The sequence below is a fragment of the Mesitornis unicolor genome, unplaced genomic scaffold (assembly GCF_000695765.1).
Source record: "Mesitornis unicolor isolate BGI_N332 unplaced genomic scaffold, ASM69576v1 scaffold38292, whole genome shotgun sequence".
In the NCBI taxonomy this organism is placed as follows: domain Eukaryota; kingdom Metazoa; phylum Chordata; class Aves; order Mesitornithiformes; family Mesitornithidae; genus Mesitornis; species Mesitornis unicolor.
Window position 1 is genome coordinate 25,925 of NW_010167911.1, and position 25,332 is coordinate 51,256.

The following is a 25,332-nucleotide window of genomic DNA, read 5'->3' on the forward strand; positions in this document are numbered from 1 at the left end:
AATAGTTTAAGATGTTTTTATTACAAAATAACTTCTTACACAGTTTGCTAATGAAGAGATCACTGTGATGGCAAGCAGGGTCCTCTGCTTCCATGGCATTTGCAGTTGAAAGTAGCTAGAACAGCAGTTAGCTACCACAAGTGCTAGAAAGAGTTTTCTTGAATTACGAATTCTTAAATAAATAAAAAGTCTAGTACTTACTTAGAAGTCTGAGCTTTAAAGTCATACACAGCTCTAGCTGGCAGTTTCTGAAAAGTAGGCAAAGTGATTAATATATTCCAGCAGTATTACTATATGGTCAACATGTTTCAGCTTTTAAAAAGGTAACCAAGAGCCAAAAAGACATGTGCCTTACAGTGGTTCTTGCAGTAACTGGCAATTAAATACACAGCTTCCTTTTTTAAAGGCAGTTAGGTGTTTGTTTTAAGAATAGAAATAGCGGCTAAAATTTAATAGAGACTGCCTTGCAATTTTATGTTTAAAAGAACTACAGGTTAAAAAAGATAACTAAATGCCAATGTGACTTGTAGGCAACTAGATCCCTAGGTACAATGGCAATTCACATCCTTAATATTCTCTAACACTTTAGATGATTCTTCTGAAAAACTTGTTCTCTTTAGGCTAATTTCAAATGCAAATAGTGCATCACGTTGTGTGTGTATATATAAAGGACACGTTACTCTGACAGCTGGAAAAACGTTGGGATTATTTTAAATTTCTATAATCACATTCATAGTCTTAAGAAAGTATGAGAAACATAGGACTGGAAGTGATCTTGTGAGTCATCTGTCCAGCTCTCTTTCTGTCACAGGCAATCACATCGTATCATTCCTTTCATACATTTATCAAGCTCTATCACCAAGTATCAGTAAGCTCAAGACTGTTTCAACAATAAAGCTGTACAACATCCCTACCTTTCCTCACCTGTGTGGCTGACACCTATCCTGTCACCGTTTTCAAAGCTGTGCTGAAAACATGAACTGTGATCTGCCCCAAGAGCCTCACTCATCCTGTGTCTGCCTCTGAGGGAAAACCAGCACCAGATACTTCAGAGGAAGGTGCAAGAAGCGATTAGCAGTATTATGTGAGGATATTTGGTAAAGAGATTTAGTCTTTCTCTGCAAGTACTTGTGCAGATGAGGTATCTACATTTTTAAAAACCTCTCCCTAGGAGATACTAGTGATTAGAATGAGCTGATTACATTATTTCTTAGAGATACTATTCGTAATGATGTAAGGGTACACATCTTTTTATAAGAGGAATAAAAAGGGGCACTTGTAAGTTTTGCATTTTACCTTTCTTCAAGGCCAGATGTTCTTGACTGGGTTCTCTCCCTTCTTGCCATCTGAGGGCTAGGCAATTTAGCATATCTACAGCACTGGTACTGCTACACTAAAAAAGTTGCCAAAGTTATTACAGGGATCCTGTAAACTTGCATTTTATAATAGTAACACAATTTTCCATTACAGGTCTCCTTCAAATAAGATGGCCTATATTTAAAAGCATTTTTCTGTTCTTTCCTGTTGTTAAAAATAGTCTTGTAGATGGGAGGGCATATTAATATCATCAACTCTTTAAGCCCTTTTCTTTCTTTCCTGATTTTGGTACAGCTGGTACTGGAACTTCTACAGCAAATAATGGAAGAAGGGGAATAATGTTAAAAGAACAGTGGATCTGATTAAATACAAAACACTTTGACATGTACAAAACACATTGGAAAAGAGAAGCCCCTCTTATTTAATCTTTTTAAATTACAGTACTGTTAAGAATGGCTTGTAGTGTAAGTATTTAACATATTTTCAAATTGAAAGATGACTTTCAGTGTCACATAATTCTTTAAAAGTTAACACACAATATGGCCTCTGGAACTTTTTAAATCTTTATTTTGTAATGAACAGTATTTTTTTTGAAATCAGAATCTTAACTGAATTGCAGCAATATAACTGTCAATGGGGGGTAAGTGGATCTGAATTCAGATCCTGTAACCAGTTCTGACCTCTACCACTATTTAACAAGGTAGATGATCCAGAACAAACCCATAAATATTAGCAATTAAAATACAGTACTCTTTTATGCTGCCATGACTTTGTGCCATATTTTAATAAACATAAATGGAAAATGTTAACAATCTATGGCCTGTAGTTGTTGGTTAATGTAAGTGTACTTAATTGTTGAACAAAATCCTTGAAGCCTGTTTGGAGAGCATTTATAGTTATAGATCTAGAAATATTCTTAAGATACTGAGTGATATACTCCTTTCTTTTGTGTATACTTGTCAGTGATACTTTGTGTTGCTTTAAAGGTTGTATGCCTGTTTCCATTTTCTCTTCCAAAGCTTTAATATAAGCAATCAGTATATAATTACAGTCACCAACTGTTACAGAAATTACAGATTGCTCTTAGGATAAGTGGTTTTGTCTAACACAGTGACAGTAGTGTTTTTGCTTTTTCTAAAGAAAAGTAAATAATAGTGAATTATAGGTGTTCCTTGTATCAGTTTTGAAACTACTGAGGCACGTTCTTTGTGTAATGCTCCAGTTCTCAAAAATGCCTTTCCTCAGTCATATATGCTGTTTTTCTCTGTCCCAAACATATTCACTCTGGCCAACTTTGACAGAGCCTATCAATAACTAGTAAACTATCTTATCTTGATTTTATCTTTATTTCCTGAAGTACTAATCTCCTTAACGAAAAAGAAGGATGCTGTCTCTTCTGATGATACGATGATAAGTAACCATTCCTTTGGTCTGTATCATTAATGTCTTAAACTCAACACGAATGTTTTCTCAGATATGTTACCAATTTTCCGTATGGATATCGCTGCATCATTTATTGTTGTTTCACTACCTCTTTGTCTGTAGTTCCTCTTCTGTCCCTTGGAGTACATCGTCCCACATCAGTGAAAGCAGAAGAATAGCTTCCAGGAGACTCCTGGTCTACTGAAAACAGGAATTATGTGAAACTGTGGTAAATTAAACAAAATAATTCAAATCTGTGATGCTGCTTGCTTTCATTTAGGGGAGTAAAGAGATATTGAAATCTATTATTTTACTTTTAATGGAAAGAAAAGCACATGATATGATGTTTAAAGTGCACCTTTAAAGGAAAAAAAAAGCTCTCCTCTGATCCCCAGCAGAAGAATATATGATAGAGGATTGAGATAGCAAATTATGCCTCACTGTAGGGATGCAGCCCTACTGGCCCAAACGGAAGACACGGCAACAGTACCGCTACTTCATCAGGTTGCAAGAAACTGTTTCAGAATGCCAACAGTATAAACACATAATTACATGCACAAAACATGATTAAAGCATGCTTCAATGAGAATATAGTGAATAAAAATGGTTTACCCCTAAGTGATCTAAGATGCATTTCTACTTTACCAGGGGCTCGTGTTAGGCAGCACAAGGAAATCTAAAAGGATGTTATTCCATTAAAAAAACTGTTTTAAGAGATGGAGTACAAATGATTGTCACCAATCTATGTGGCAGATTTACTCTAAAGCACAGTTTACCAATGTTTATTACAGGATGGTGAATACATCTTACCATGTTTTAATAAAAGAAGAATCTTAGATTATTTATATCTCTTCAATTGCCAATGGGCAATGAAAATATAACAGAATTATTTCAGAGCAGAGGATGAAATGAACTGCCCCTTGATTTCTGAGATCTACTATTTTAGTCTCCTACTGCCACAGCGATACCTGCTCGTGGAGACATATGGCTGATGTTTGTCTTCCTTTGACTTACTCACACAATCTGTTCTTACCAAGCCCATACATTTCTAAAGAAGTACAAGTGGCAAAAAAAGAATGGAAAGCATCTCATCGGTTATTTTGGGGTCTTACAGAAGAAAGATGTAAATGCTCTCCAGTGGGCTGTTGGCTCAGTCACAAAAACCTGAGGCTATTGATAAACACAGTGGAGGCAAATAAATGAGATAATTGTATTTTTTATGTCATTGGTTTCAAGCATGCCATCACCAACAAGTATATGACAGTCACAGTTCTGGACAGCTTTCTTGATCTGGCATGTGTCTATGAATGAGGAGCTCTGCTCACTGCATAAACCTAAAGATATAATGCCTCCAAACACATCTATTAATTTTTTCTTTAAACTCTAGCAGAAAGAGAAGGTCATGGGAGGGAAGAAGTGAAAATGCAGCAACTTTAGAAAAAACAATTTCCTTTATTCCTACACGGCTCCCTATGCAGTCACCAGCGGTAGTTTTTGCTGTCTTTTGCCATGGCCTCAGTGCCCCCATGTGGATGGTGGCTGTAAGAGGCACATGCAGACCAACAACACATGAAACTTCATTAGGAGCAGAGCTCGGTCATGGCTGCTGCTGCTGGAAGTCAATAGGAATATTCGGCTGTACTCATTCTCCATGCTACTTTAGGACAGTAATCGTGACGGTGTGTGCCACTTCCCTCATGTCAGGCTCCTTCAGGGTCACAGAAGCCATTAGGAATCCCCATTTACTCTGCACCGTGGATTTCCTTATTTTCAAATTCTCATTTAGCAACTGTGATGTGTGACCAATGCAATTTCCAACAACTTCAGTCTCACCGTGTTGTACTGCCTGCTAGGGTTAATCATGATCTGGCCTCAAGTATGACTAATTAAATTCTGAACTTCCTTTAAATTTTTTTTATTATTTTTTTAAACAAATCTCCCTGTTCTCAATATGTCTAAATAGTTAGGAACAGATGGGAACAGCTTCAATTCTGATTTCTCTTGAAATACATATTTACTAGTGTGGTAACTGCAAAAGTTACGGAAAAAGATGTGATGGGCCTGATCAAATGTTGCATAACTGATATATTAAAGACATTCTGTCTTACATCCATTTGTGATTTCAGGAATAGCTTTGTAATGTCATTAAATTCTGAGATGCTATGTCACAGAGGACTGTGCCTAGCAGCAGAATTTTTTAACACAGAAATGTTACAATTTAAAAAGAGAAATAAATTACAGACTTGCCAAAGACACTAATCTAAATCATCTGGGATACACCTTTGTGCACTCCTGTCATTGGTTCTTCTAATATTGCAAGGTTAAACTTAAAAACATTTTAAGCCCAAGCAATCTTTCTAAGAAGAAGAGCAGCAGAGCAATGAACAACTCAAAGTAGTAACTTTAAAGATCACTGTCAAGACAGACTTACTTAAAAGTTATACTCACCCTGGCAATTTCATTCAAGTTTCGATCATTGAGAATTTCCCTTCTAAGAGGATAGGAAATTTCTCAAAACTTCATAGATATATTGAAATTCTATGAGAAGAACTAGTTTTGCTGCCACAGAAATTGGAAATTGTATTGTTTGAACAGTGAAAGTAGAAATGTCCTAAAATGACCTTAAGGTCTATTCACAAAATGTAATATAAACCAGTGGAATCAGTGCATTTTCATAAGAAAACAGAATAAAATTTCTATGATAGTGGCAGAATTAACAGCATTTTCATCATTTACATGTAATAAATCTATACAGTACAAGTTTCAGATGCAGATTTTTTTAATATTAAAGGAAGGCCTATCTGCATGTTGTTTTCTATTTGAATGCATCTTATGATGCATGCATTCACTTTCTGTAAAGTTTTTTTATTGCGGAAAAAAAAACCCACATTGCATAATAACACCATTGTAATTAACAGAACTAATTATATATTAATTGAAATACACCATTACTCCAGTTTTCCAGATTACTGTATTTTGTGAATAGACAGCAAATTTATCTCTCCTCATCACCTACGTAAAAATGACATCCTTCATTAATAACTTTGTGGGATGAAAGCTTCTTACAGACTACACAAATAAAAATGAAATGAGAAAGGGAGGGAAATACAGGGAACAAGGCTGGATAAGGAAATCACAAGGATAGAGGAAGAAAGTGAATCCACCTTGGAAACACAGTGCACTATCATTGTTGTTGGTTGCGTCCATGTCTGGAAAAGAGGCACTAAGAGGTAATCTTCCACAATCATTCTGGTACAGTGGGCAATGGATAGCACCATCTTGAGGCAGTGGATGAAAAGGCTGGTGCATGGGACTCTTCAGAGCTTTAAGGGATGAATTCCTTTCTGGAATGTCTGGAAGCAGCTCAGTAATAAGTCTGTGTAATATACTGTTGTCAGGCAAGCTTCCCCTTCTTTTTTCAGCTTTAATTTGGTCACAGATATCTTTAAGTGCAGAATCTAGAGCTTCAAATACAGATGACTTGCATTTTTTCTTTTCAGTTTGTTTTTTAGGAGCTGCACTTTTTTTCCTCCGGAAAGGCACTGGACTGACTAGGAATGCTATCTTAGACAGGCCAGATTCTGCTTCCTGTCTCCTTGGATCTTCGGTGGTTTCTTGTTTAGCCCTTTCATGTTTTAGCATGGTGGTGAAGCGGGTGTAGGACGCTGGGCATCGCCCTTTGCAGGAGCTGATGAGATGCCTGTGGTGGTGGTGGTGGTGGTGGTGGTGATGGCCTGATCCATAAAAGCTTTCAGATGATGTGAAGGAAAAGTGGTCAAAGTCACTTTCACTACAAAAGGATGACCCTTCTATCTGGATAAAGTCACTGAGGTCAGAAACCATTCCATCTTGGTCACTGTCTGAAAAATCCATATGTGATCGTTGTGGCTCATCACTGGTCACTTCAATATGAATTGGCACCAGGGTTTTAGACTTGTAGCTTCGTTGTACCTGAGAGGGATGTCTGCCTTGATTTTCTTCTTCCAGCAAGGATTCGATAGAAAATCGCCTCTTTGGACATAAGCCATTTTTAGGAGGCTCTAGTGTAACGGTTGACAACATTTCATCACCTAGGTTTGGCATTGATTTTGACTTCTGAATTAATTTTTCGAATTCAGATATTCTGGTTGGCACCATGTCTCTGGGCACCTCTTCAGTAGAAGACTCTCTCCAGCCTTGAAGAATACCTTTGTGCTGTTCTTTTTCATACTGCAGTATTCTGGACTTCACAGAACAAATCACTTCAGAATTCATCAAGTCCTTGCGATTGATGCGGTGCATCTTTTTGTACATTTTTAAGAAACCTGGGGCATCATGCGCAGATCTGTGACGAACTCTTGACCTACCACTACCATGGCCCTCAGGAACATATCGGGAGGTCCAGTTCATTGAGCAAACTTCTTTGGAGTCCTCCTCACATAACAGAGAGCCCATGCTTTCAGACTTGCCCTGTGCATCGGGAAAACCATCACGATCATCTGTCAACAGATCATCATAGCTACGAGATTTTCTCTTTGGAGAAGCAGTTTCTTCTGTGCTGCTCCAAACTTCTGCATTTTGACGAGTCATTTGCCAGCCATTCTTGTAGCTGATGGCCCTTCTTGAATCGTTTGGAACAGCTAAATGTTGTCTGTAAGTGCTACAGTAATCTAATTCATTTGAGGTGTTGTGGTTGTGCACTGAATAACTTAAAAGGGATGGATATACTTTGCTAATATCCCCACCTTTATAATCCATAGAGCAGCATGGTGAAAAAGAGATATTGCCAGAAATTAAAAGATTCAGAAAGTTGGAATTAACATCAGTAAGTATTAGAAAGACTAGAAAAGAGACAGCAATTAATGCATCTCTCAACTTAGGTCAGCACATAGGTTGCCACAGCCCAGGGCAGCAGAGCTAATAATTAAGTTATTTTACAGCTATAAAAATATATTCATGACTATTTGAACATCAAAAAAGAATTCCTTACAAATTATGGAGATGTTACCCTCTCCCCCCCCCCCGCCAGAGCAATGTAAGAAAACAAGCACTAATATTGATTTCAAGGCAGGACAACAGACAATAAAAGCTGCAATGAATTTAAAGATGAAGCCAAATGACAAATCTAGACCTCAATCAAATACTGACTTTTCCACCTGTGTATTCTGAAAGAAGCTGTTTAGAATTTTTGACCTGGATAATGCTCAGAGAATTCACAGCAACTGCATATTCTAAGATAATTAAAACAGAGAGAAATCTTTATATGAGATTAAATGCCAAAATTCTTCCAGTTTTTTTTCCCTGTGTGATAGCACTGAAGGGAGTGGTGTTTTCTACAGCTTACAAAGGGCAGAACAAGATGGCTGAGGAGCTGCTATATGAGTGTAAAGGAAGATGTATCAGTTTACTGAGCCTAACCAGCACACAGAAGAAACGACAACCCTTAGCAGGACTTCCATAACAGAGCCTGAATTTTCGAGTAAGTTTTAAGACATATTTTTATAAGCATGCTAGATCTAAAAGTCACTATGAGACAAATTTGGAGCTGTGGTCTCTCATACTTGCACTGAATTTTCAAAAATGGTCTCAGGTGGCAACATTCAGTTCAAGACACATGCTTCAAACAGCTCAACCTGCTTTGTAGAAGAACTGTTTGAATTGGGATTAGAAACTGAAACACTTCAGTTCAAAATCAATGCTGATCAAACAGCTTATAATGGGCCGCTTTTAACAAAAGGGTTAATTCCAAGAAAAAGTAACATTCTAGTAGGTTTCATAATGCTGGGAGAGAAGGGAGTGTAACAGCTAGGTCACCTTCCAAAAGTTAATTAGCTGTGGTAGATAATCTTAAGGGAAGTATTTTCAAACACAGGAAGTGTTGAAGTCATGGCAAATGCTCATTATTGGTGGTGTAGTCATAGAATCAAAGAATCATGGTTGGAAAAGACCTTTAAGATCAACAAGTCCAACCGTTATCTAACTCTACCATGCCCACTTCTAAACCATATCTAGACTTTTAAATATATCCAAGGATGATGATTCCACCACTTCCCTGGGCAGTCTGTTCTAGTCTTTGATAACCCTTTCAGCATAGAAGTTTTTCCTCATGTCTAACCTAAACCTCTTCTTGTCCTATTGGTCGTAACTTGTGAGTTGAACTTCTTTCAGGTAGTTGTAGAGAGTGATAAGCTATGCTATCCTATCCTATCCTATCCTATCCTATCCTATCCTATCCTATCCTATCCTATCCTAGTCAAAGGTAAATGCAGGTAAATGGAATTCAACAACTTTTCATTGCCTGACCTAGTACCCCAAATGGTTTAGTATACCCACTTTTTAAATTACTGCTATAACACTGCGTTTAAAATACATCTACTTTTTCATCACTTCACTCGTAATATTGCTCACTGCTTTTCTTTGCCTAACACAATCTGTTGCAGCCTGAAAATTACATTCTTCTCAGTGAGATTTGACTTCTTTTTATAAAGGTTTATACAGTTCCTAATAAAGCTATAGGTCGATTAGAAAGTGTAACTATAAAAGATACATACTGCATACAACATGACTCTGTATATTACCTCCACCTTATATTTTACTGGAAACTTTTATCTTGCTAAAAAAACCCACTCAAAACCCCAAAATCAAACCAACAACTGATTCAAATATCGGTTTTCTGGAGAGACATGGAGAACAGTAACCCAATGGCCAGTTTCTTGGAAAAAGAAGCTAATTAGAGTGTATATGCTGCACTAAATGCTTCAAGGATTAATAAGATAAAAAATCAGACCATGGATGTTTGCTTGATTAAATTATGTCCCGATAACTGACAATGTCTAAGACATCAGCTATAGGTGTGGAAGGTTTACTATTCTGGAAACACATCTTTAATCTTATACGCTATTTGTCTTGATTTACTTTCTGTATACACTGAAAATGGTTTTAAAATCACAATAATCTAATAAGAGAGTAGTGAAACTAATAAAACTTTATGGGTTTATATATTGTGGTACAAATCATAGTTGTTATTTAGTCAATTTTCTTTTGTTAGAATAAGCAGTTGACAAAATCTGGAAAATCCTTGTTACAAATCCAGCTTTTCAGTTTAATATTACACACATAAGAATAAACAAGTTAGCTTTTCCTGAAAGGCCCAAAGCTGTGCCTTCATATATGAAAATCTCCCAGTAAACTGCACTGAGCAACAGTAGACAGCTGCATTTACTACCGATGTATTGTATGACACATCAGTAGTAGTTTTTTGCCAACAAATATGCTCTCCTCTTACCTTTTGCTCTTGATGGAGAAGAAGGAGACGAGCTAGTTAAAGGCTTTCTAAGGGTGGTGTATGGGCCTTGCATATCTGTACGGTCCAGGCTGGGCCTGTTTGCGTTCTGATCGCTGTTCCCCCTCTGATGACTTACAGTAGGTTCTGACTTCCTTCTTTTTCTGTAGTCACTTGCAGTACTTGCAGAACTATAGAAATAAGAGTATTAGGAGGGGTCTAATTCTGAGATCAGAATCCAGGAATTTAAAAAGTAAGCTCATAATTATATAACTGGTTTATAGATTAAATGATGCCAGAACAAATAGACCACAAACAGGTAAAAGGAGGAAAGCACTGGTCTCAGACATCTTACAGCATATTTCACAGAAAAGCTGAATTTCTTCTTCACTTGATTGTTTTAAAGTTTTGTACAAAATTGCTAATGACATTTTCACAGTGAAGGCTTTGAAAATAAATGCATCAAGATTTTTTAGAGTATTTTTTTAAACAGAAGCTCAGGGATATCAGTGGGAACACTCAATACAGCCTGACTTATTTTGAATGCACACAGTAAGCCTTTGCAAAACAATAGTAAAATTGCACTTCACCTTCAAAATATGAACACCCTCTCCAAGTATCTCACCATTTTGTCAGCAGCTGACAAGTTGAATGTTAAAATCTGACTCTGTAACATCTGCTGGCTTCAGGTCACAAAAAAACCCATCAGGCTGTATAATCTGTGTCTACTGAAATCACGTATTGTATTTCTTACCTAGAGGGCCTGTCCAAGCCTCTGTCTGTTGAATAGTGATGATATAAGGAAGTCTGTGAAAACAAATACATGAATCTGTTATACGTCTCTATTTGAAAAAAGGGTGACAATTTCTGCTTATCATGTTTGATTATGATTGCTATTTTGTGACAAATCCTGTAAAAACAGACTGTGATGATTAACATCCTGGGCACTCCAGCATAGATACTGCAATATTTCATGAGAACAGTTATGCAATTTTAAAAAAACATCTCAAGATTTCATTTCATATTCTACTTCAGTAATGTTTTTTGTTATAAAGCACTAATAAAAAATGGTCCAAAGTCCTACTTCTCTATACCTTTTTCAAAAACAAGATACAGAACAGCTGAAATGAACTTCTAGTATGAAAACATAAAAATGTGAAAATCCTTCAGGTGCAAATGTGGTCTGCGGAGCTTCCTCTACACCCCTCATCAAAATCCCACAATCAGGTATAGCCTGAAACTTTTTTGAAAACCCATGATGTTTGTGGCCAGATGTTGACCATCTTATGTTCCTGGTAAGAACAGAACATTAACACAGAACATCAGTCATTGCTTATGGAGTTATGGAAGTAGCTACTGCATGAACTGTGGACGATGGAATAGAGCACTGCTCCATAATTTTATTATTAATACGAAGCCAGCTTTAATTGATCACTAATTCTAAATCAACCATTTCATACATTTCAAGCCTGCATCAGATTATACGATTCTGGTAACTAGGTATGAATCTAGAATGAACTGCACGGTCCCCAGGTATTTCTTCCCCGGGTATTTCTTCAACGGGTACAAAGCAGTGCGGTTCAAAGGTTAAACTTGTTTTCAGTTCCTGGCATGTAATTTCAGAGCTAACCCAATGGACTGAAAATAGAACTATCATACAGATTTGTAAGCTGCAGGAACTATTCTTCTCTCTACAGAAACCTTCTAGACTTTTTCTCTGTATGGAAAAAATCTTTACAGACTTTTCTCTGTACAAAGGGACTGCAGAAATAACTCATGGCCTGTGTAAGGGCTGTTCTTGTTAGATATTCTTTTATTTTCCAGTGATTTGGATTGCAAGTTCATGAAGAGGACTTCATCCAGATTTGTTAACTGACACGTATACTTCTAGAAGTTATGTGTTGGCTAAGAATATTTGGGAACAGGTTTCATGAGACTGTATACTTTAAATGACATTCTGGAGTAACTGTTGAAACTACTTATACAGAGGGGCACTATAAAGGCAATATGATTGTTCAGTCAGAGTTCATTTATCAGTAGGCTTCATTATTTAACATCTGCATCACATACCAAGGGATAACATCAGAAAACTAACTGAAGTTTTGATTTCTCAATTATACTGAAATTTATTATACTTTTGGCAGGGAGAACCACCCAAACTTGATACAATATGGATCAAATGTTATCTAAAATCTGAGCTAAGGTAATTCTGATTTTCTCAGTAATTTTTAACCATAGTTTAATTTAAATCACATTAAAAACTGAGTAAAAAAACAACTTTCTGGCTTTTGGTAAGCATGGCAGCTGACATGCAGACAATTAAGAAATGTTAATATTTCAAGGACTTTAAAGTTACTTTCCATAGAAAGTAAGTCCTTTACAACTTACTCAAGGGGATCTCTGCATAGGGTTTCAAAGCATTTCTTTTTTCTAAACAGAAATTTCTTCGCTTTTTAGACAAGTATTCAAATATTTCTTACTACTTATTACTAATATACTAATATTATAGCTGTTAAATACTGTTATGTTCATAAGCTCCAGTTTGGATCAGTTATTTATAATAAAATGGGATACCAAAAGAATAGATTTCCTCTTTTTCTCATCCTTATCCTTCCACTGCTGCACTGTATCACGAATTTTCAGGTTATAGAAACAAGTTCTGGCAGCATACAAGTCTGTTCCAGTAACTTGTGCTATGGACAAAAGAGAGGAGCTAGAAAGAAAAGCTCCAAAAATTACTTCAGTGCTATGCTAATAAAAAGGGCTACTTGTCATGCAGTCATTTTCAGCTCATCCAGTACAACCTTCAGATACATTAGAGAAGAGCGCTCTCCTCTAGTCATCTGCATCTCAATTACAGTAGAGAATGACGTGCATGCAACCCACAGGGTGTGCACTACAGTAGGATGGAGAAAGTGGCATTAAAAAAGTATCTATGGCAATATGTCCACCTGCTAGGAATTACTACTGTGTTTATTCTTTGTAAATTAACTTGTCCTCAAGCAACACTCATCTGCAGCTTGTGTATGAGAGATTGCCACACAGTCTGGGAATTAAGCTGTTACCTCCAAGAGGAGCAAGGTTATGTGGTGGGACATAGCCCCAGCTCTCAAGGAATAAGGAAGCGTGTATCAGTGATGTGAGGAGGATGGTGCTCTCAGTGGGGCACCTTTCACTTTCCAAGGTGGCTTTCTGTGCAGTGGTGCTCCACATGTGCTTTTTTTCCATGACGGGAGAATACACAAGACTATGGAATACAATCAAATTTTATCACAGCATCTGATTTTTGCTTGCTAAATTTGCTAAAATCAACCTATTTTTCTGCAAACAAATGTGAAGTTATTTCTTAGAAGTGTCATTTTCCTAGAAAACACAGATTTCAAGGTTTGTTTTTTTTTTTAATCATCTGTCATTGCATTGTTCTTAGGTGATAAACAAACAAAGTATGACACTTTAAGAACTGACTTGTGGCTCTGAATGTGAAGAACAGAAACAGATAATTGTTGACCAAAGTATTTTAAGTACTGTAACCTAGCTCATGAAGTCAGTGGACTTAAACATTATAGAGAAGGGTACTGTGAAACAAAACCATAACACTTGCTGTAGGAAAGGAGTAAAGAATCAAACCTCCTTTCCACAGGAGATTTACTAGAAGCCTGTGTTTTGAAGCCAGTTCTGTTATGTAGGTGTGCTGATGATCATCAGATATTTTCAGACAAACAATAAACCTGCTATTAGCACTTAGGAAATGATCCCTATTTATTTCTCAATTTTTGGAATGCGTATGGGGCTCTCGATGAGTGTATTAGTGTTAACCTATTCTGTCTAAACAAAAGATCATGGTATTTGTTTTTCAAAATATAGTCTGAAGAATGTATTTATTCCTGAATCTTTACTGTTCATACAGTTCATACTTTCAAGTTTTTCTTTACACCCTCTGAAAGCTGAAAACTACTTTATGACAATTCTCCCATCAGTACCTAACTTCATTGATTTTAAGATACATATCTTATATCATGAGGTAAATAAAACTGTAATAAACTGCAATAAAACCGTAAGACCCAGCAGCAGAGTTGCTCACACCAAAAGTGTAACCACTGTTCTCCTCACATTTTTACACAACAGAGTGAAGCAAAGGCCTCAGGTCTGGGTGCTTTCCTACACAACCGACAAAACACATGTTGAGCCTGCTCTGGAAAATGTCAGAGTCTTATCAACTACCAACCTCATCTTTGCTGACCAGTTGCTGCCATGGTCTGGTACCAGCAGAGGAAGTAAACGCGGGCTCACAGGTGATCTCTATTAGAACATGCATGTAGTGATACAAACATTGCAGATTAATTGTCATTGCAGGTTTTATTGCACAGGTGCCATCCCCTTCCATCAGAGACTGGACCGAGACCATCTGTTACATGGTACTGGCCAAACAGCCATGAGGCAGTGGTTACTTTCCACCACTTGTAATGGCTCCAAGGCTGCACAGACCACGATGGACAAGCCAAGGGCCGTGTAGCTCCTCACTGCCTCCTATGGAAGGGGAAGTCACACAACTGAAACCAAACCACAGAAAACTTCTTTATCCACAGCATTTCCCAAGCCATAAATAAGTGTGTGAGTGATGAGTCTAAGACAGCAAGAAGTGAGTGTCATGCCAAAATTTACTGCTGGGTTATTACATAGCTTTTGCTTTCCATCCTTTAAGATAGTCTTATCACCTTGAGTGCAACTTTTTGTACCTTTTTTGTCCTTTCTCTTATGCCTTCTTTGATTTTTTTTCTATATGAAAGATACAGTATGTTGCACATTCTACAATACTGTTTTTTACCACAGGCATATGTTATTATTTATAGCCTGTGTGAAGTTGATAACTTCTACCCACAGGTAGAGCCACAGTGATACAGCATACAGGGGGAAAGCAGAAAGCAAACACTAGGTATGGTTGGTTTTTTACTGCCAAGAGTGGGGTCCCACTGTTTGTAGCTGTCCTAGCACCTCTTGGGCATTTATTGACCCATGATCCCTCCAAGCCACTTCCAGGTGGCTCAATAGAACACATCTCTCCCACTCCCCCACCTCCAAAGCTAATTAGGCATCTTCTAGAATATTCAACACTGCCCTACAAGGATAAAGGCTGACAGACAAAAATAATTAAATATTGGAGACAACCACCCCAAACTACCAAATACAGACCTCGTTGAATACTTTGATTTGGTTCTACTCAAAAACACAGATATATATTTATAATTAAGTCAACATCTTCATGCATCAAGGCTTTAATGGTGACTGAAAATGAAGTTAGGAAATGTAGGCAAAAGTTGTAAACAAACAGGCTTGTTTGTATGATGGTTCTAATACTTGTTAATTTGAAATATCCCCACAACCCAATTTGCCCACCCACTCTGGCCCCTTCCCTGGAAAAATATTTAATTTATTGCAGTTTTTGAACATGATTTACCATAAAGATTTTTAAAGTTTCAAAATAAAAGATAAATAACTCTGTAAATTAAACAAAGAGAAAACCAGTGTTACCTAATAGCCTTTTCACCCAGACCTACTGAACATGATAATATTTCAAATAATCATGCTGGGGCTTTTAAATTGTCTTCTCTGACTTATTGAGTACTCCCAAGTATTAGTGAAGGCTTAGAAGCTTACTGTCTTGAAGAACTGGGCCGAAATGTCACAATTATGAGGTTTTTTTCCCAGATTTATAGAGCTTAAAATGAAACCAGAGTCACTTAAATTAACAATTTAAGGCCATGATTTGCATTTAATTTTTGGAGAGACTACAGAAGATGAGAATGAATCATAAACATGAATGAAGTAAAGACACCATACAAAGTAAAGCTGCCATTACAGGATTCACTGACTTTTGCCCTAACACTCTAAAAATGGGGAGGGAGAGGAGGAGGAATGAAAGCCTGAATCTCTCCCACTCAGAGTAGGGCAATGACAGCCCACTACCTGATCTTTGTGCATTGTATTTGGAGTAAAGACAGTAACTGTCAATCCTGTAGTTATAAATTTACAACAGGATTATGAATCCTGTTGTATTCCCTGATTAGCAACCTTAGTCATAAAGACTTAATTGGTGAAATGATAGCTTAGCCTCAAAGGCTTTCGCTTGACATACAGAATTTGCAGTCAGATATTTTAATTAAAAAATAGTCTGAAACCAATGCACTTGCCCAGCTCTGAAGAAGTGAGAATTTGTCATAGAGTTAGAGATGTATGGGCTGTTGTGTAATTCTGAGTGTTAATCTCTGACAAGTTTTGGGGATAAGGACTCACAGTTCCTAGGATAATAAGATCAACATCCAAATGCACTAGTGATCTGGAAAGATACGAAGACAAAGATACAATGATTGTGAATTAGAAATGCCTCATAGCTATCAGAAGGAAACCACTAAATTTTAACGAACTTAAGACATAAATGGTGTGCACACCAACCCTTCTTCCCAAGAGATTAATCTGAACAAGAATCATTCATTTACCTCATTGGAAACACCGGAAGAGCTGTCTTGAACATAATCCAAAAGCTTTTTAGGTGGCTGCATCATAAAAGCAGAAGTGTAGAGATGAAATGGAGTAGAATCAATGGCAGCAAGGAGTGAAATGTGGAGAAGGTGACAGTTAGAAACTAAGTGTTGACAACATCAGATACAAAGAGTGACACATATGGGTAGAATGGAAGGAAGAACATGTTACAATACTTATAAAATTATAAGCGTCTTAATAAAATGTTACTAACTTTAGGTGGTAAAATTTACACCTGGAATGGTTGAATAAATACTAGCAATTTTTAATACTGATGAGACAGAAAAGTATGAAGCATCCGTTATGTTCTGCAGGGGAGATGTCAATATACTTTATCTTACAGGAAACACTATTCTCAGGTTATCATCAGTAAAATATTGTTGACATATAGTTCATCAGAAGAATGTATCTGGACTGTTTCTGCCCACCTAGAAGGAGGAATGACAAAACAGCTTGAATGGCCACATAAAAGGTAATCAGTGAAAATGTGATACACTTTAGACCACTAAACAGATTAAACCCAGAAATATCTAACTTAAAAAAAATATTTTCAGGTGGTATTCAATGGGATAGTTTTTGAAATGTTATGATTTAAAAAATTAAAGTTTTAAAATAATGTATGTGGTTTGCTTTCTCTTCTGCTCTCAGTGAAGTAGCTGGGAATTCTGATCTTGGCTTATGGCCAGCTACAAGGGACTGAAGTGTCTGGCTCCTGGGGTGCCCTCCAGGGCCCTGTGTGAAGTGCTCAGGCTCCTGCTGTAGCCTGGCATGGTAGTAATTAGCACCCTGAGGAGGGCTCCAGAGAATTGCTAGCTAACAGGGAAAGGTAAGAATGGGAATGTTTTAAATCTTGATACTCTCAAGCTCAAATGCCAGGCATTTCCTGCCTGTGGACAGGTGCTTTTGTGGTTTTTTTTCCTCAAGCCACCCAGTATCCTGGGGAACTATGAGAGCACTTAACCAGACTGAGGGATTGCTTGGGTTTACTTCCCTCTGTTTTCTGAGGGGATTTGAACTCACATATTCCACCTCCCTGGGAAGTACTCTAGCCACCATGTCAGACATTCTTCTGGGATGAAGACATATGTTATCCTTTTTCCTAAAGATGTTAAGAGTGTACAGGAAAGAATTTGAGCTCCACGGAGCCAGGGAAGGTTTGTGCAAAAGCAGGAGCAGGTGCATCTCCAACCCAGTCCTTAAGGCACTGGGCAGGAAGGAAGTGAAACCTAGTTCTCAGTCTTGCTTTGAGGACAACGTTACTGTTTTATTCTTGTATAAACAGCCTTTGGTGCTTACAATCAATTAAGCCTGTGGTATCTGCAGAAGAATTGTGAGTGCCTAGGCAACAAAAGGTGAAAAACGGAGGTATTTCTGATGTTTAGGCATTTCGACCAAATGGAGCTTTTCAGGTTTATAAATTTAAATGTAAATTCTGGCAGTAGGACTAAGGTAGCATGTTTGCCTGAGTCCTTTTTTTTTTGGACCTGAGGATTTGTGAAAATCAGAGCAGAACTGAAGTATGGTTGTGCAAGCAGGTGTCCAGCTTGAAAACAGCAAACCTGTATCTCTGTGTTCAGCGACAAAATATGTATTCTGCATGTATGCATAAAAGACAGTAAAAAAAGATAAAGTCTCAGTATTGATTGCCATACGCAGTTTGTACATGGCTGCGTGCATTTAAATTTAGACACATTCCTTCAAGTAAAATACACAATTTGTAACTTAGCATCCCTAATGCAAACTGACATGTTTTTCTATTCTGAAAGACTGTTCAAAAATAATCCAGCCAAATGCAAAAAATTTAGAGAGACCAGTAAACATTCCTGTTTAACATGCATTTTTTCTTGTTCTTAAATATTTACACACTACTATTTGTCTAACACAAAGCTATTAAAGCCATTACTCTGAAAAGTTAAGGGTCCGTTTGAAAAGTAAAGTTATATGCATGAGATGATGTTATTGACCTTTCTAAAAAAAAGAAAAATAATATTAACTTTTCTGGCATATGTTTGCCAAATTTGGTAATTTGTTAGTTCCTCATTATAAAAATATTTTTCCTAATGTTTAAATATTAATATTCTGTCCTCACTTACCGGACGTCCAAACTCCAGTTCTGAAAAGAATTTATACCAGGTTTCATTTTCTAAATCTATGTCATCTGGGTTTATGCGATCAGTCTGGAGTCAGTTGTGAAGGAAGAGGGAAGGAAAAGGCACACACTGAGCAAAGTGCTAGAAATGCCATGTCACTTTAACAACAAGCACACACAAACACAAAACAAGTATGGGGAAAGGAACAGAATAAAATCAAAGAATCAAGATGGTATTTAAGACAGAGAATACTCTTGTTCAAGAGCTGTCATTGGATGGTAGTTCTAATGTTTTTCTTTTGGTTGCTGTTCTTCCAATGACTGGAAGATGTTCAACATTTTAAAATTACTCTTTTAAAGCTAAGACGGCTCTTCAACCATATCTGTAAACATCACTGCATTACTTAAGTACAGTTAATGCTTCTAAAGATTTCTTGTTAAGAAGATGGTTTAAATGATTGTCATCTCCAGCATAGGCAAGAAATTGCCCATCCGATCAGCAATAAAGACATAATTTTATCAGTATTGCTTTTGCTCATTTCTTGTCTTCTCACAAAGCATGTTAATTCTGTATCTTGCTGTCTTGAAGCAAGCGCTGAGCAGAGGTAAGGAATATGCATCAAGCAGGCATGACCATATTAAAAAGCCACTTCAGCATATGAAATGGAATTAGTATATTTTAAATCCTATGGTCAAAAAATAGAGAACAAAAATTTTTATATTCCATAATACTGATTTTGGCAGTATTTTTTAATGCTTTATCTCCCGCAGTCTTATGAACATAATGAAGCATTTTTTCCACATTGTTTTCATCTAAAAATTCTCACAGTAAAGGGATGAAGTAGCAGTTGAAGATAGGATTAAGAAAATTCTTCAATGAACAGAAGAATAATTGACAGATTTATTCAAGTAGCATAAAAACATGACAGTGCAAAAGAGTAGAGCTCCCAATGGGATACCTAATCAACTGTAAACTTCGCTGCATTAATTATTTTCTAAATAGCTCCAGTTCCTTTGTAGGATCTGATGTAAGCTGTCATGCAGGACAGCATTACAGTGAACTGTTGGCTTAAAGATCTCTGAAACAGAAAAAGCCTCTTGTTAAAGATATTTCGGAATTTAAAATTTGGTCCTCCACAACCATAATTATCAGAACTTAGACACTAATTATGGTGTGACCTAGAAAGGAATCCTCAAAGAAGAAGATGGGGTTGTGTATAAAGAATAATACTGGTGATTAAGTCTGTAACACTTTTTCCTCCTGAGTCAAGCTGTCACTAATACACCAGAACAATCACATACAGCTATTGCTGTTTTCTGCAAGAGATAACATTGTGCTCTTGAGCATTTCAGATAATTAAACATCTTGCTGCCTTTGATGCTACTGGAACAGACCGCCAACTTTGCTCTATTGAAAGGTCAACAAGCGTTTTGAACTACCTTGGTGCTCACATATCTATGAGCTGCTCATGCAATATCTGCTGTTTTATAGATTTATCTTCACAATGTCCCTTTCAAGTAAGGGAAGTGAGCAGAGTGGAAGTGAATGCCAGTGATGAACAACTTACTGTGCTCCATAGCAGGGTTAGGAAGTGAAGCTGCTCTGAAGTTTTGCCCTTACACTTCCACCATCCACAGCCATAATTCAGCACTACCTACGACAGCTGCTTCAACTCAGTTATACATACTCAAGTCTTTAGTAGAAAATTAGTTTAATGAACTGATCAGTAAAGACTTGTGTCCTTAGTAAAGACTATAACTGATTTAAGAAAAAAATCCCACAATTCTCTTCTACAGAGAGATGAAGACATGAAGACAAAAAATTACAGATTCACAGTTCAGAAGATAACTTCATTATGTATCAACTTGATTCCCATTACAGAGAATGCTTGATGCACTCAGAGATTTTTGCTTACCTTAAAAAAATTTCCACAAATTGGTTCTGGATAATCTAAGATGGCAGTACTAAACAATTGCTTTTTCATAATTTCTCCAAACTAACTTACAGTATGTTGAAATATTTATAGCATATCTTCATCTTTATATTATACCAATGAATTAATTTTCACAGAAAAAAATGTTAATATCAACAACTGGTTACATAAAATAAATCCCTTGAAATGCATATGGTGTTAAAATCGTGGAGCTGTTTGTACTACAAATCCAGGCCTACTGACATTACTTGCTCGGGCAGTGAGAATCAGCCTTGTGAGCCTCAAGATGCTTTGGACAGCAGCAGCCCCTCACTGATGTCCCTCTTGCCAGGACACACTGTCGGACATGCTGGGCTTCCACCCAGATAGCCAAGGAGATAAAAATGAAAACGGGAACTGGCTCTCCTTTTGTCTTCAAATACTCTTGCAATCAGTTGAAAGCTTAACCCCCCACCTCGCATCCCCCCGCATTTCTGCTTGCGAAGAAAAAGCTAGAAATAGTGTATTTTATTTTAGTTTTTCAGTTCTCCTCATGTGCAAATAAACGAGGCCATACTAAAGTGTGTGTAAAGCTAACTCCGTGCACACAAGTCCTACTTTGATTTACAGCTTGAACTGCAGAGGGCAGCAAACAAAAAGAAACTGAGCACTGAAGCCTGCCGGTTTGCTGCTGCCTGGCAGCTCTAGAAAGCTCTTTGCATTCACTGGGCTGCCAAGATCAATGCGCAGGCAATTGATTTTGCTTGTCTTTCGGATTCAATTTTGCTGATGGATCCTTTTATATTATCCCCCCTTCTAAGAGACTGAAAATGAACACATTCTGACTTAAAAAACTGAACTCAGCTTGGTCTTACAAAGTACCTCCCAAACTATTTGAACAGCAAAAAAGCTGTAAAAGCAATAAAGGAAATTCACTTTTTGTTACTTGTTTGTCAAATCAATTCAGTTTTCTATACTCTATCCTTCAGCTAGTCATTCAGTAACATTTTCAATATTTGTTGAAAATATACTGTTAAAGACCAGTAAGTAACTTCAGTCTTTTTCCCATTTGCATCAGATGGTCAACATACGCAAGTATAGAACATTGAAATAATTTTTTAAAATGACACCTATAGCATTGCATGCAGCTTTGCCTGTGCTTGGTTTGATATACACAAGTAGACATGCAGAGATAAAAATCTGTGTGTGCATTTAAACTGGTGAGTTAAATGGTTCTTATATGATCTGCATGGTCAAATTAATATTTTGCATGTGCAAGTTCAGACACCATAGTGAAGCCTCTTTGGAGCAATGGACTGAGATATCTGTTGTAAATTTAGCTTTGGCATTTTATTGGCTCTAAAGAATTTGCTTTTGCTTTTCCTTTTTCCTTTTTTGGACTACTTTTAAATAGCTGTTGTAACTCTAAGTCCACTACCAGACTGACTTAGTCTCTCCGTATCTTTATCAGAAGACATATAATGTGACATAAAAACATACCTATATATAGAATTTGATTTCTTTTTAAAACACAGTAAGAAAATTTTTTAGTTGCCAAAGTGTTACTCAAGAAACTCAACTAACACCTAACACCAAGTAGAATATTCTGATAACCAGCTTCAGATGTAAGAGGCAACCAAACTTGCATATGTTACAGAAAATTTCAAAGTTCCCACTACAGTAAAAAAACCCAACCCAACACAGGATGTTACATCATGGTGCATGCCCTGTCTACTTCTGGTATTTGACAAAACAGTAATTTTTTAAATTTATTCTGATCATGAAATCCTCTTACATAGAAACTCAGTAGAAAATTTGTATACTGAACATACACTAAAAAATTTAGAACTAAAATTTAACCTGACAGTTTTATCTGACTAGCACATGTGTACTTTCATGCTTAGACTAAAATACCTAATGAAAATAAAGGCACCTATTGCTTGTCCCAGTTTTATAGTCTTTCTTTACAGCAACACTAAGCTTTTTCCTTACTTGCTTTACTGCAGAGATAGAAATGTACATGTATGAAGAAATTACTTCACATATACAAGGTTGAAACTAGTAAAGAGTAAACATTTAACTTCATGTTCGTACAAGTAAGATTAAATTATTACAGTGCAATTTACTGAAAGTAAACATCCATTTTAGGAAACAAATCCATGGTTCAGGCAATATTAGAGAAAAACAGCGTTTTGTTGAATTGCAGACATTGGAGATGGAAATATACATCAGAACAATTTCTGTACCACCTTATCAGTGCTGTTATTAGAAGAAATGGCAACATTTTAGAGGCTTACTGCAATAAGAAAAAAGGAGCTGCCACACCATTGCTTGGAAGAGTATTCGGCAGCTTAATGCCACTTACTTTTAGTTGTAATCTCAGAGGACCATTTCCAGGCCCCTCCTTTTTGTTGATGTTTTATAATCTTACAAATTCAGATTACAGAAGAAAAACCGTCAGTTTCCTGTTTCATGACAAAATGCTGCTACATGATACTGCAGCTTAAAATGACACTTGACTTTTTATATCCTTATCAAAGATAATAATCTGTCCCTAATCAATCTGTCCATTTAATTTTTATTACTAGGACATTATTTTAGCTTTATTATTTCTCACATTATTTTGACCTACTGAATGAGGATCTGCTGAATAGTATTTTCCACTAAATGGTAGTTTTACATTGAATCTCATTTTTTTATAGTCTTCCCATGTTTCTAATCTCCACACTAATCACAACCGGTTCCAATGTAGTACCTATGGGGAATGCTGATCTTTCAATCTTCATCTGCCCTGGTTTTTGTCATACAAGGTAGCTGTAAGTATTTTTTCCTTTTTTCCAGCCCATTTAGCCATGAAAATGGCAAACCTGTAGAAATGGTAATTATTTAATTTCAGCAAAAAATTTTAAGATTCGGAGTGTTGGAGAAACACCTTTTGACTTTTTTTAGGTTTTGGCAAAACTAATAAAGCAAGAATTTCTAGCGCAGATGCTATAAATGTCCATCTTTTACAATATTAATGAACTATATTTATTTTTATATTCCATATTTTGATTAATATTTTCTTTCAGTATAATCAGGACTATTTTCCACACATTAAAAATCAAATATTTTGAGATTATCAAGATGAAAGACTTAACTCATACGATACTGACACAGTTGAGAATTTGGAGTTTTCACTTGAATTTGGAACTAATGCATCATTTTCAGATGTCAGCTTTTCCTAGACACACAGAAAAATCTTTTGACCTACTCTGCTGATCACCCTTTAAGAAGTCATGAGTTTTGCTTTTCTTATCCCATTCAGTGAACACAAGGAAAGCAAATGCTTTAGTGAAACCAAATCTTTTTCCTTTTGCAACATGGTCCAGAGGAAGTATCTAAATATATAAAGCTAAACATCATGTTTATCAACAGAAGAAATTCCATACTGCTAAAACTGTGATAGCTCACTTCAACTATTTTTATATCAGTTAATACTGTCCCATTAGTGTCAGCACAACTTTCATCTCTCATATTCTACGCTGATTCCTATTTTCCAATCTTTTATGGCTCTGAATCATATATAAACAAAAAAAAATCTCCATTCTGTCCATGAATATTATTTCCTTAGCTGTTAAAATCTGTTCTACAAAGACATGTTTCCTTGTATTTACATCAGCTAAGTCTAAACTTCTAGTCTAAGCTTCAGATGACAATGTGACATCTCGACCTTGACTGATGCTGCTCAGTGAGTACAATGTGACCAGGGCTTTCTTCATGAAAATATTTTAGGACCAAACAAAGCTCAAAATCTAAACTCTTGATTGAAAACATAAAAAATAAAATCCAAGAGGAATTTTAAAAAAAGATCTCTGGGACAGACAGCTTACTATTTTGTCATTTCATTAGCTCACTAAAATGAAACATTACATCTATGATCGTATTGATCAGCACCACAATCTCTATACGAATAATTTTTTTTCACATTTCACTAGTAGAAAATGTAATTTATTAGAAAAGTGAGGCCATTCTTGAAACATCACTGAAATTTTCTTATTTTTGACTTGAATATGCTGTTATTCTTTGGCACTGTGAAGGCTGGTAAATGATCTCAGTGTATATAATGCAGCCACGGCAATCAAAAAAGTGCTCAGAATAAATGCCATCACCTTTTAATTAAAATTATTTAAGCTCATCTTCACAATAAATACTAAAGTCCATTTAATTATATTAATTAGTAGCTCATACAGAAATGCCAATTTCCTCTTTGAAAAATGCATCAGTTCTGCAAGAACTTAATTTCATAGAATCACAGCTTAGTATTTTATGGCTAACAAAAATTATATTCCTGCAAAGACCACAAAAACATAAGGAAAAGGTGCTTAGGTGTGTTAGTACAGGTGTTTCACACTGTTAACATACTGCACACTCTGGCATTGCATTATTTGCTTAATCTATATTAAATTAGTAAAATAAATTCTGTGAAAAGTATGTAATACAGTAAATACAGAAGCAAATAATAAGCCAGTATTGATTACATAAACCCCTTCTTTAAAATGGGACTCCCTCAACAGCTTCAACCTCAAAGTAAAAGACCAAGTAAAGAAAATATTGCTATTGATACACAACAATTTTCCTAAAATAAGGAAGCATTGAGATAGCACAAAGGTAGATTAGAAAGGCTGGGTGAATGCCTCTTTCAGCAAACGAAGATTTCTGTTAATGGTTGTTTTGCATGCATTAAGAATAGCTTTATCAGACATGCTTGTGAAAAAGTCCACAACTGCAAACATTATTCAGAAAGCAGGAAT

At 36.4% G+C, this 25,332-nt stretch overlaps 1 protein-coding gene across 3 annotated transcripts in view; it reads right to left on the reverse strand.

The window, feature by feature from the left end:
* The window catches only part of SORBS2 (sorbin and SH3 domain containing 2), a 79,251-nt gene that overhangs the window by 18,756 nt on the left and 35,163 nt on the right, over nucleotides 1–25,332 (reverse strand). For 2 of the 3 annotated variants that reach the window (XM_010178843.1, XM_010178844.1), the window contains 5 exons: nucleotides 10,755–10,807; nucleotides 10,004–10,191; nucleotides 5,904–7,463; nucleotides 2,849–2,937; nucleotides 202–248 (listed from right to left, as the gene is read on the reverse strand). In XM_010178843.1, coding sequence (XP_010177145.1) covers nucleotides 202–248; nucleotides 2,849–2,937; nucleotides 5,904–7,463; nucleotides 10,004–10,191; nucleotides 10,755–10,807 — 1,937 coding nt within the window. The remainder of the gene's footprint in view (nucleotides 1–201; nucleotides 249–2,848; nucleotides 2,938–5,903; nucleotides 7,464–10,003; nucleotides 10,192–10,754; nucleotides 10,808–25,332) is intronic. The other variant, XM_010178845.1, reaches the window with a different exon arrangement.